General features: G+C 42.9%; 1 protein-coding gene across 12 annotated transcripts in view; it reads right to left on the bottom strand.

The window, feature by feature from the left end:
* Positions 1-13359, bottom strand: part of FMNL2 (formin like 2) — a 314932-nt gene that overhangs the window by 13678 nt on the left and 287895 nt on the right. For 7 of the 12 annotated variants that reach the window (XR_006712882.1, XM_045479839.1, XM_045479843.1 and 4 more), the window contains 9 exons: positions 11971-12283; positions 11419-11631; positions 8780-8800; positions 6475-6599; positions 5639-5841; positions 3618-3852; positions 2609-2677; positions 2382-2462; positions 389-518 (listed from right to left, as the gene is read on the bottom strand). Coding sequence is in view for 11 of the 12 variants with exons in the window: in XM_045479839.1 (XP_045335795.1) it covers positions 389-518; positions 2382-2462; positions 2609-2677; positions 3618-3852; positions 5639-5841; positions 6475-6599; positions 8780-8800; positions 11419-11631; positions 11971-12283 (1390 nt within the window). In the remaining variant the exon portion in view is untranslated. The remainder of the gene's footprint in view (positions 1-388; positions 519-2381; positions 2463-2608; positions 2678-3617; positions 3853-5638; positions 5842-6474; positions 6600-8779; positions 8801-11418; positions 11632-11970; positions 12284-13359) is intronic. The other 5 variants (XM_045479844.1, XM_045479846.1, XM_045479842.1 and 2 more) reach the window with 2 other exon arrangements.

Here is a 13359-nt window from a genome sequence, read left to right as displayed (position 1 = left end):
TGAGCTACCACACCTGAGCAACTGGGACAGTGCAAAATCAAACTGGCAGAGGCGGGGGGGTGATTTCTTGATTTTCATTCTCATATTTCAAGTGACAGCAAGAGACTAAGAAGGACAACAAATGGAAGACAGAAGCTGCCCAGGGTCTAGAGACCGGACTCTTTAGACAGGACACAGAAGGGTCTCCCTTATGTCCCTGTTCATTATGGCTCCCAGGAGCGGGAAACACCCTGGCCCAGGTACCCCAGCAAAGAGCTTCTGATGTTTTCATCACCTTGCCTTTCCAGAGGAGTTCCGAAGAGTGGTTTAGCAGGGAATGGTTCCCCCATGATCCATGATTAAAGGCATTTGATACCCAAGAGTAACATGAATAGCTGAAATCAAGTACCTGCAGCAGCTTTCTCCACATAATGAAGCTCATTATAAAACAGGGACACTTGGTGATATTTTTCTTTTACAACATTTGAAATATAGTGCAACAGTGTTTGCTTTCGGTCTGTTGACTTTGTATCTAAGAGCTGAAAACAAAAGGAACAGGGGTTAGGGTAGAAGAGGATGAGAAACTTGTCCATCAGGTGAAGTCCTCCCACTCAGAGTAATGGAGGACGGTACCCCAAAGTGAACCACAGGAGGGTCAAACCTGGACGTGTTCTCCCCTAAACCAACTGACTTGTAAGTGACCGCAGGACTTCTCCACCAGGGGGTATGCTCAACGCCAGCAGGACTCCAACACCAAAAACTGTTCACACATCTCTACCCACACAAAACCGTCCCACCCTACATCTGCCATACGACTTTCCCTGACTTAAAAGTGGGAAGCCCCCATTCCGTGCTTTCCAAAGAGAAGGGGCAGAGAAGTGAGTGTGGTGCTGGTGGTACACGGGTACTCCCTACATGGCAGGACTCCCACAATGCATTTTCAGTTCAGCTCTCTCATTCCCCAGCCTCCGTGACCTGAAACAGCTGGGCTTGCCACACATGACCGTCTTGGGGCCAGGAGTGGGACCAACTAGACACTCGCTACCAAACAGCCATGTCTCCCCAGGGCTCTGCCTGAGCAGAGCTCAACCTTCTCATGTGGAAGCCACGTTAGCCCCAGCCGTGGGGGAGAAGGTTATCACTGCCCACATAAGTTAGATAACTCTGAAAAACAGCATACTCTTTTCCATCCAGAGGGGAATTTTTTTTTAATGTTTATTTATTTTTGAGAAAGAGAGAGAAAGAGAGACAAAGCAGGAGTGAGGGAGGGGCAAAGAGACACAGAATCTGAAGCAGGGCTCCAAGCGCCGAGCTGTCAGCCCGACGCAGGGCTCGAACCCATGAACCACGAGATCATGACCTGAATGGAAGTTGGATGCTCAACTGACTGAGACACCCAGAAGCACCCCCCCGCCGCTTCTTTTTTTATTTAGAAAACACAGAAAAGTAAAAAGAAGCACTTTGAAACAAAAACCCTAATTCTATCCAACCTCTCTGTTGATATCTTTACCTACTTCCATTCAGTTTTTTTCCTGCATTTTTTGCGTGGGTGAAATCAAACTGTACATGAAATTTATACCCTCCTTTCTTTTCTAGACACATTTTTTAAAACAATTTTTAATGTTTACTTTTTTATGTTTATTTTCATTTTTGAGAGAGAGAGAGAGAGTGCGCGCACAAACGGGGGAAGGGCAGAAAGAGAGAGAGAGACACACACAGAATGTGAAGCAGGCTCCAGGCTCTGAGCTGTCAGCACAGAGGCTGACATGGGGCTTGAACTCACAGACCATGAGATCATGACCTCAGTGAAAGTTGGATGTTTAACCGACTAAGCCACCCGGGCACCCCTATTGATTTTTGAGAGAGACAGACAGAGAGATAGAGAGAACACAAGTTGGGGAGGGGCAGAGAGAGAGGAAGACCCAGAATCTGAAGCAGGCTCCAGACTCTGAGCTGTCAGCACAAAGCCAGACACAGGGCTCGAACTCACAAGCCTCGAGATCAAGACCTGGGCTGAAGTCGGACACTTAACCGAGTCACCCAGGCACCCCACAAAATTATTTCTTTGAAAATTCTTCACAAACATTCTAAGAGTTAAAGAAGAGTTCATCATATTAACTACTGTTATATTTAATAATTTTCCAAAATGATGGATCTTTACATTGTTGCTAATTATTTGCAATTATAAACTAAATATAGCATCCATAATTCAGATTCTTGAGGAAAGAGCGCCTGCTGCCCAGTGACATGCCAGAAAACGTGTACCCATTCATCCTCCACTTATAGCAATCTTCATCAAAACATCCTACCCCACTTCCAAGAGCAGACTCCACTCTGGGACTTAATCTCTGCTGGTTGTTTTGTCCCTTATATAGCTCTTATAGTTCTTTCAGTCCACTCACCAGATCTAAACTCTGAAGTTTAAATCCATAAACTGCTCCTCGCTTACTGCTATTCATATAGTTTCCAAGGGCCAAGATAATCTGCAAAAGAAAAAAAAGAGACAGAGAGAGAGAGAGAGAGAGAGAAAAGAGAAGCCCATCAGAACAGCATCCCAGGTATTCCCAGGCCAACGAATGTGGCTGGAGTCAGCTCTTCCCTACGTGTATACAAGGAAAACTTTACTTGCCTCCAGAATTTTCTTGAGTTTTTGGGATGATTTTATAGAGACAGATGCTGCTATAATTGAGTGCAGTTGCTAGATTCCATTCAAAGGAAGGAAGGGGGTGAAAAAAAGAGACATGTTAAAAATAAGAAACTCTAATTGGAAACTAAAAATTTAACACAGAAGAAAACAGACCTGCATTTAGACCTTAAATATGCTGAGATTCTATTTTTCTTCAACATAACAAATTTAACTTGTCCTGCTAGGTCTTAGGTAACCATATCATTACATGCAAGCTCTCTCTAAGTATATGAAATAAGAAGAAATGTCAGAACTTATCACAAAATCTGTAACCAATGGGACTCAGAGCACAGAATCCACAGCATCTTCTAGTGGAACTCAATTCCCTGCCCACCTCCTCACATCATGTAAGACAATATGTTTTTAAATGAATGGAGCTGTCCAAAAATGAAAACAAAACACCAAAGGAATATAATCAACCTCCAGAAGTTCTCAGAACATGTGGTGAACAGACATGCTACTATAGTCGGTAATTAACAAGTTTATTTAGAAACAGAACTGGGAAAGAACTATTTATGATATTTATGTTTATAATATGAATAAGTCTCTACCAGATTAACACAAAGGGACAAGAGATGGTTGGCTCTTATTTCTGCATCACCACAGTGTACTATAACAAATCTCCAAGGAAAAAGACTCCTGTGGTAAATTTACAATGCTTCCAATTAAAGCTATGTACTGAGGTGGAAACCCAGAGGACATCCGTAGACACAGCAAATGGCATTCTATGGAGGAGAATAGCAATACGGAATATAGAAATCCACTATTTTCACATTACTTGGCATAAACAATGTGAAAAAAAAATTGCCAAAATAAAAGTGCAATCTAGAAAGTTCTGGGAAGGAGTCTTTAGAGCCCATGACGCTATGTGCAAATTCTGGAAGAGACTTAAAAGAAAAAATGATTTTATATCTCTCTGGACCCTCTCCCCTGCCAGAGTTGGTCCACTCACAGGAGTCAGCATCTGAATGCTTTCCGCAAAGTTCCCAATGAAGGCCATGATGGTCATCTTCTGCATGAGTCTCTCAATTTTACTGAACTGCATCATGAACCGGTCTTCATCTGACAAGTTCTCCAGGGGCTTCCTTTCCCGCTCATAGAGCCGGAACACTTTCACCTCATTCTCAGTTGGCAAGAACCTCATCAAACATTCTACAAAGTCTACAGGCAATGTCTTCAAGTCAAATCTGAAGACAGATGTGGACATGTCAGTGTTAGAGTGAACACCTCCTACCCTTTCAACCACACCACCATTTAGTCCTATCCATAAACCACCAGTGCAATGAGCTGACGATGCCTATAGCTGAACTGTGAAGATGCCAGTCGGTGCTGGCTCCTGACTGCCCAACAAATAGCTGCTTTCTGAGAACCCACACCTTATCACAATAGCCATGCTCAGTTTTTAGCCTACTACTATAGCTTTAAGTCTCTAGAAATCAACAGTAAATGACAGCAGGAAGAGCAAGAAGGCAGGCTAAAACATCTGATGGTTAAGTGGTTCAAGGACACGTAAGTGGTTTTTAAGGCATATGAAGTATTGCTAATTAGGGAAATTAATATTACACAATTACAAAATATCGGGTAAACTCTAATATATTTCAATTAAACCAACAGTCTGGGGTATTTTTTTCTTCTTTAGAAAAAAACGTATCCAAATGCCTGTACAAAATGGATGCTGTGGCTTAAATGCATACATCCCTTGAAGGTAAACCAGATCTTTTTAGATATGTGCTCAATTTGAACAAACCAAGTATTTGCTACGACATCTAATTTCTTCCCTGGACAATCTTTGTCTGGCAAAATAATATAATTACATCTAACTATCATGACAAATAAGGTATATGCAGGTTAAAAACCAGAATGCATATGACGTTTCAACATCAAAAATCAGAACAGAGTATAAGATACACTAGATTACTGGATTACAATCCAGACTGAGGACATGAAATTGGAACAAATGATTTCTGAGGGTCATATACTCCTCCATGAATCTCTCACTGAAATTTATGAAATACAAATTTACGGGGCGCCTGGGTGGCTCAGTCGGTTAAGCGGCCGACTTGGGCTCAAGTCATGATCTCACAGTCCGTGAGTTCGAGCCTCGCATCGGGCTCTGTGCTGACCGCTCAGAGCCTGGAGCCTGTTTCAGATTCTGTGTCTCCCTCTCTCTCTGACCCTCCCCTGTTCATGCTCTGTCTCTCTCTGTCTCAAAAATAAATAAACATTAAAAAAAAAAAAAAAGAAATACAAATTTACAATGAACTCATTCCTAACACATCTAAAACATTTGTTCTTTATCATAGTTGAACATCCTCATGACCACAAGAAGGGCCGAAAGATTCCTCTAATAGAAAGCAAATAAAATGAATTTCTTCTTTGCAGTTCAAGGATAAAAAAAAGAACTGAACTTTGTTTAAAATTTCCTGAAAGTTGCTAAAAAAACAGGAATCACATTCCTATTGTTATGAATTAAAAGATGCATCTGTATCCCATTTGCATTTGGCACTGAACTGTATCATTCCACAAATGCCATCAAATTTGTATTCAACACATCTAGAGAGAATTCAGATGCTCCAGAGAAGAGTGACAGTCTCTCCCTTTCCTTAGCTCGGGTAATTCTCCATCCTCTGTATGTAAGCGTTGCTCTAGGCATATAGGATACCAGACCAAGTAGATAAGTGATGCCACATTCCACTTGTCATTCTTCTCAAATAAATTTCACTCTAAGACGGCACTCCCAAGGGGTATTTCTGGCCCACCCCTTTGATGGCAGCATTTCATTCAACACTGATGTCACACGTACGTAACAAAGGGAATCTCTGGTGTGTGGATATCAAGAACTGCCCCACCTTTTATCTTTGATCTTGCCCTGCTACTGAAATATTTGTTACCTACCAATTCATCACTTGCTTATTTTCAGTTTTATCCTATAAATTTATCAGAATCTAACTTTCCAGAATGCCCTGAACTTACACATGGATAGCTTTACATATCTCGTCAGCAGTCTTTCCAGCTTTCCTCAAAGTTATGGCTAGATTTTTGGCCCTATTTGCTTCCAGTAACGTCACTTTGTTTGATCCCTTCTGTGTTATCTTCTGTTTGCTTGAAGAAAGATCAATGGCAGGACCTTGAGCTTTTGTCTTAAATATTTCCTCAAATTCATCCACATTTAAATCCTGGAGTAAAAAGGGATGAAACAGGCAAATTGGATTCTACTTAAAAATTAACTCAGGTAACCATTTTGACAGTTTCTTAAGCATCAAAGAACTTACTTTTTCTACTCAGTATTTGCCTTTGATCAAGGCTTGGTCTATCTTCCTGTTTGTGCTATGGCATGACTTAGGCCACACAGACAGCCATGAAGGTCTAAAGACGAGAGCTGATTCCATCTGGCCAATTCAGCTGCCTTTCACTAATTACCTTGCAGAGCTGGCCACCACAGACTAAAGGATCCATCAAACAGCTAGTGAGTGTAATTATTGAGTTCTTATTCACTTGTAGTTCAATAAAGGGTTTTTATGCCCTTTTATAAATTAAGGGCAGGGTTTGTGTCAGATACATATTTTGTGGCGTCTACTGAAGATCATCAAAACCACTCCATAGTAACATAACTTTTAAACACAGTTTTGAAACAATCTTGCAAAATACTGTCCTATTCTCTAATATTAGAGAATTTTCTTTTCTTCTTTCCATCAAGGCATTTAAAATACTAGCATTTTATTGCTGAAACTTCCAGGTTAGCAGAGCACCCATTTGAACTTTGCCTCACAGAGAGCCAGCCCCTAGTTTCTAACCAACAAGAAAAATACCTCCAGAATCCGCTCATCATCAATTTCATTGAAGACTGTGCCATTGATCTGATTTGGCTTCAGGGCAACCCAGTTAAAAACTGGCATTCTGAATTTCGTCTTGATTGGCTTCTTAATTTTCACAGCTACAGAAGTCAGAGAGGATCAAATTAAGATTCCACCCAAACCCCATGACTCTCAAGAACAATCAGAGTAGTCCTTGCAGATGCCACTTAAACACTGCAGGAACACTGGCAAGAGGTACCCAAGTGTTTTTAAACACAGAAAACATCACACATGGCTTTGGCAAGAGTAATCTGAGGTTTGTCATTTGGTTGACTGATGCAACACTGTAGGAAAGTTTTCTAAGAGCCAGGGTTTTTTTTTTTTTTGTTTTTTTTTTTGTTTGTTTTTAATGCAGGCAAATAGATTGCTGCATTACAATCACAATGTTAGGACAATGTGTAGGACAAAGTACCAGGGAGCAAAAATTATTAATGATGTTAGTAGACAGCAGAGAGGACAAATACTCAGTGACACTGGTGAATGTGAGTCAAATTTTGAAATCTTAAATTCTCAGTTCTAGAACATACATTTCCAAACCAATCTTAAAAGATGATCAGGGACTGCAGGGAGTGGCTGTCTATACCACCAGGAATGTGACGTCAAGAAGACTTTCTGTAACGTCGAGCAGCAACGCATTCTTGTGAACAATTTTGACAATGGGGATTATATTCAGGCTGAGTTATTCCAACCACACCAAGGGCCATGAACAGCCCAAAACAGAAAATATTTAAGATGATAGAAGGGGTGCTTAGAAATTAGGATTAGTACTGCTTTTTGAGACTGGCCACAGTCCCTTCCCCCTTTTTTAAGGAGCAAGTGCTCCCCAGGAGTCAGCTAGATGCAGCTAGAAGGTATCAATGAACCCATTAAAAAACACAGAAAACCTCTTAATAGAGAGGAAGGGATCTATCTTCCAGGAGTCAGGTAAGGAACTGCCGACTCCTCTCACTGTGGGGAAATGAGCTAAAAAAAGGAAACCCATTAAAAACTCCATTAATTAAGGACACATCATAAAGCAGTCTTCCAGACCCATCTAGCTAGACGCATGTACCCTCTTAAGTCTATCCCGGGACGCCCACCACACTATTTGGGAGGTTCACTATCTGCCATCATCAGCACGGGAGAGAACTGCAATGCACAACAAAATAAACCCAACGTACGCTGGGCTTTTACCTGGCTGCCTGCCATTCCTCCAGAGTTACGAAAGCCATATAAACAGCAGGAATGTCATCTGATAAATCCACAGAAAAGCATGCAGGAATACAGAAACACTGCCTTTGTAAACCAGGCCTTTCTACCACCACGTGACACCTTAGTCCCCACCCCCAGAAGCGTTGGACTGCTCGCTGCCCTTCATTTAGGTCTACACTGCCCAGGAAAACCCATGTCCTCCACAGGACAAAGAAAGAGACCTTCCTCTAATCTGGCCTTTGAACAATATGGAGGGAGAAAAAGCAAGAGTAGAGGAAAAGCTGTACAGGGATCTTTCCACAGTCTGAGCTGGCGGGTTGGTGCCATTTGACTCCACCATCCATCCACGGATACCGCAGGCCTCAGGACACTGGCTAAAAGTCATTCCATCTGCAGCCACGCTACTTCTAACTCCTCAGCAAGATTAAAAATAAGCCTGAGATCAGAACACGGGCAAAAATAGGTTATCTTCAGAAAGGTGATCCTAACTCCCAACGGGGAATGGGGGGGGTGGGTTGTAGAAGGAGAGGTGTACAGGTGACCATGACAGACACAGTGCTCGCAGGGTTCAGGCTGAAGGCAGTGGCTCCATGTGGTGGTAGGTGTTCCATGGAGAGAGCTGGAGACCAGTGGGAAAGGCCTGGGAACACAGCACCTAGCAGCCTGTCCTTGTCCTGTGGAGCAACTACCCTTTCTCCCCCAGAATAAATCTAAAATCCTCCTAGAATTGATGCCTTGGATCCAACTATGACAATTAAACTAAAAGGGAAAAAACAAAACAGAACAAAACAACAACAACAACAACAAAAAAAAAACCACTCCTTTTCTCTTAGGGGGAAAGGAATATGGCATATAAAATCCAGGCTGTCTGCTCGCCAAGCCACGATCTATTCTACTAAAATGCACGAGCAAACCTGGAACAACAGTCAGCCAACAGCGAGACTTCCCACAGACACAGGGTCAAAATGCAATGGTTGAGTGTAAGATGGAGTGAAAACATGTCAAGGCACAGTGTGACCAACAGGAACACATGGCAAACACTCAAAACACTCAGTGAGGAGCAACCTACAGAAAAGCTTGATTGGCCCATCTTTTGTGGAAGCAGAGAGAACAAAGAAAATATAAAAAAAAAAAAATTAGATATGGTTAGAGTCAAGCCATTCAGCAATTCACGCACTTTTAGCAGAGAATTTCATGCTTCTTGGACACATTTCACAAGGCAGCACAGAGCCAAAAATTCATTTCCATTCGGACCTGCCTTGAAGACTCCCTTATTATTTTGTTTTAAAAAGTAATCCTTTTTAGAAAAGGGGAAAAAATGATTTCATTACAGTGGTCCCAAACAGCCATACTGAATTGTGCTAGGTCTTGCAGAAGAAATGAGAAATGTTTTAATGAAAAATAATCAGCCAAGTATAAATTCTCATCGTGAACTTCCAAAGCACATTCTCCCAAAGAGACAGCACAGCAGTCTGTTACAGATGACCGAAGCAGGAAATGGGAGCCAGACTGCTCCGTCAAAGATTTGAGGAAGAAGCCTTACCCTTCAAATATACATTCCACACTATGTTTTCTCTCTAAAATGCAAAGAAAACTAGATAAAATTAGAGGACCTCGTTCAGGTCCCATCTTAGCCACCAAGCACACACCTGCTCATTGCCTTGTTGAAGAGATAGGCCATCCTGTTGCCCATGGATCCCAGGGCCTAGCAATGTCACAGGCTTCTGGGTTCCGGGAGCCCTTGGTATATCATCCCAGCTCTGTCTCTTGGCCCTACTGGGACATCCTGACTCTGTCTGGCCTCTTGATTCCAGGGAGAAAGTTACCCAACACACTGGCAACACCCCTCACAAAATGTGCTCCATAATGATCTCATAATCCTTAAATCTTATAAAACAGAACATCTTGTAGTCCATCAACGGACACCTAACGGCACTTAGAGAAGTTTCGTAAATCCCACACACGGTCCTCTAAAAATGGTGTAAGACACATAAGGGACAACTTCCAACTGCAGAACCCTGAAGGTAGCAGTGGTCATCAGCTGAACAGAGAGTTCCACACTCTAAAGCTGAGGCAATTGAGAGAGCCTGCAAATTTTTAAAGTTAAGTAGCGAGAAGAACCCAGGCAAAAAAATTAACCAGAGAGGACAAGCGTTCTACCGGAGGGAGCCCTGGACCTGTGCATTGTGACCTCGTGGCTCTTTCGCTTTGCCAAAGCAGTTGTGAGTCCTAGAGGAGAGCTCGAGCGAATGGGAGCGGAGGCTCTGCCACACAGAGTTTTTGCCAAGGACAAAGGAAGTAGTAGCCAAGGAGACACCCCATAGCAGCCGTGTCTCCAGGCGCTACAAGGAAAGCCTCATCAGTGAGCCAGGTGCACATGCCAGTTCCAGGTTTTCACACTCAGTCACTGAGAGCAGCCTGTTGATGGAATGGATTCCTGGGGCTTCTCAAGAGGTTTTGGTTTGCTTACATTCCAAAACCCAACAGTTCCATGAAGATGCACCTTCAACTTTTGTCCTTCAGAAGCAGTAAAAGTTCTAGAAGAAAGTACTAAATGGGGGAGACCTTGAAAGGTAGAACTAAATCACTGGATTACTGTGAACATTACTTTCAACAAGCATCTTATTTCTTTCTCTGACAATTTTGTGGAGGTTGGGGTGGAAGTAAACACCACAGCTTCGACGTGAATTAAGGAGGTTGCTCTGGGTCACTCAGATGAATGTGCCCTAATGGCTAGCCAGCACAGCTGCTGCTGGGACACTCTTGAGGGATGGAGTGGGCAGCCTGGAAATCTCTTACAGCTAAGATGGTCATGTAGACATTGGACAAAATGCTCTGCGAACTACCACTTGTGTAAGAGTGGTAGTTCTGCATCAGAAATAAGAGACCTCACCAAGAGACAGACGTAGAGGACGAAGCAGAATTATCTGATGTCACGCAGACATGACATGGCAAATCTCAGAGCAATTCAAAATGCCAGGGAAATGCTCCATGACTGAGAAAATCGCTGTGGTATTTTAGAAAATAGTAAAAAGTCACTTCCAACAGACAGAAATCAGAACTTCTATTTCAAGGCATTAGAACGACTCTCTTCTCGCCCCCCCCCACACACCCTATTTCTGGTGAGGGGTGCCGCATTCTACCCTGGCTAGCAGGAGGGCAGCATGTGCTATGCGCAAGCATTTCAAGGCACACATACTGCTTTTGGCAACATCTTCCCTTGAAGCTTCAGCTCCACTATAGTGAATTCTATCTTCAAATGCACAGGAGAAATGCCTGGAAACCTACATCAGGCAATCACACAGAAAGGCATTTTCTTCTTTTGTAAACAACATTGCAAACACCTTCCGAAAACAGAGCTCTGACTACTACAGATGTCCACAGGTGTTTGATGAACCCATGAAAATGCACTTATCCCTAAGAAGGTAACTAATTTTCCTTCCCTTTCCTAGTGGGGAGAGTGGAAGGTGGGAAGACTGGAAAATCAGAACTCCCTGCTAGAGAGAGCGTAACAACGGCTACTCAGAGAAAAATGCCTCCTGTGAAGAACTTCCCCTTTACTGGCTACATTAGCAGGAATGATATTAAGAGGAGATACATGGGACTGCACGAGACTTGGACTTCCAAAGAACGGCTTCAAGGCCTCCAGGGGTAACACAAATGAGTATTTCTTGCACAAGTACCCGGGACTCCATTCCAAGCTCTTACCTGCTAGTCCTGAGTTGAAAACCACTGTGGGTGAGGACGTCCCAGGCAGCGGGGGTGCAGAGGGAGGAGGTGGGGGAGGTAAAGGAGGAGCTGGCACAGTCTCAGCTGCAGGACCTGGGAGAGGAGGGGGAGGAGGAGGGGGTGGAGGTGGTGGGGGAGGGGGAGGGGGTGGTGGCGGTGGTGGCATAGGTGGCGTTACTGGGCCATTTTGCACTAGCAAAAAAAAGAAGACACAAATTGCCTTTGAAAATAGGAAAACGGTTTCACCTGCTGGATGTCACATGCACATAAAAGAATCCAAAATCAAAATCATGAGAAGGACACAGGATTTTTTTCAGTGACTCTAAAATCTACTCAGTGAGAAATACAGAATATACTGCAGCATATGTAAAATGAAGTTTTATAACCTAAATCTCAAAATGTAAAAAGTTTTTAAAATCAGTGAGTAAAAGAAAATGCCAAGAAAAGCAAAGTGCACAAATGGACAGCGGATAAAAGAAGAAATACAAATATCCCAAATACTACCCTCAATTCTCCTACCAGGCTCCTCACCTGCTTCAGGTGTGTCTGACGATGGAGGTAGTGGTGGGGGAGGAGGGGGCAGGGGGCCCGAGGAGGCAACCCCCATTGCTGGTCCCACAAAGTTACCCACTGCCACCTCTGACCCTGTGGACAATGTGCCAGAAGCCACAACTGGCAGAATGGCAATGTCCCCATCCCCTTTCTTCTGAATTTTAATGGTCCCTTGTTTCTCCAGTTCATGAATCTTTTTTTCCAGGGTAGACTGTCTTTGAATGGCTTCTTCTTTTTCTTTGACCATTTTCCTTAATGTGTGAACCTGGGTATTTGCATCTTTGTAGATTTCCTGCAAAAGAGTTCGCAGTCACCAGTCTATCTTCATGCAACATCCATACCTCTTACCATCAGACTGGCAAATTGAGGATCAAAAAAATAACCAAACAAGGGGCGTCTGGGTGGCTCAGTTGGTTGAGCATCCAACTTTGGCTCAGGTCATGATCTCACAGTTCGAGAGTTTGAGCCCCACACTGGGCTCTGCGCCTACAGCTCGGAGCTCAGAGCCTGAAGCCTGCTTCTGGTTCTGTGTCTCCCTCTCTCTCTGCCCCTCCCCTGCTCACACTCTATCTTTTCCTCAAAATTAAACAAACATTAAAAAAAAAATTTTAAGAAAATAACCAAAAAAATTAAAAAGAAGGATACTGATATACACATAAGAATTCTATAGAACTCAGCCTCCTATAGAAGTCCTATACATTCTCAATTGTTCACTGGTAATGCATGCAATATACTCTAGCAATTGTTATCACCAATATAGTTCTCTCCATTAATAAGTACAGCTAACTCAATTTTCCCTGCAGGTGGAGACAAGCAAGGCAGAGATGACCCAAAAATAATTTTATAGCTGACTTTGGAATACCCCGAGGATATTCTGGTGGGGCAGAATGTTTTCCTTTTTACTTGTTTTAAAATTCATTTGTAACTCCTAGACACGTATCAGCTAACAGTAGACAAAAGTCCCTAAGTCAGATTTGGATAGAAGTCAGATTGGGATTAAAAATCTGCAAAGCATAGAAGAATCTACTCATGAATACCCAGGGGCTGACTGTTCTTGAATGGGTTTCTCTGGCCTTCACAATGCCCTCCTACAAGCTTAGGACAGCAATCACTGTAACCTTTTCCTTTTGGCTTGCAGTTAACAGAACAGGCCAATGCTTCCCTCTACTAATTACTTTTTTTTGTCCAGGTTTTTAGCAGAAAACAAAAAAGTTACAATTTTCAACTTAAAGGTTGTCCTCGTTCCTTTCATAAGGGGCTCACGCAGGTTCCAGGGAAAGGATTTTCTGGAACTTACTTGCTGGGTCTTGCACATGTGATCTCTCACCACAAACCTCCAGCAGGCAGGGAAACATTCTTCACACCCTG

This window comes from Leopardus geoffroyi, chromosome C1 (assembly GCF_018350155.1).
Source record: "Leopardus geoffroyi isolate Oge1 chromosome C1, O.geoffroyi_Oge1_pat1.0, whole genome shotgun sequence".
Lineage (NCBI taxonomy): Eukaryota > Metazoa > Chordata > Mammalia > Carnivora > Felidae > Leopardus > Leopardus geoffroyi.
The sequence above is the reverse complement of the archived record's forward strand: the minus strand, read 5'-3'. Positions and strand labels throughout refer to the sequence as shown.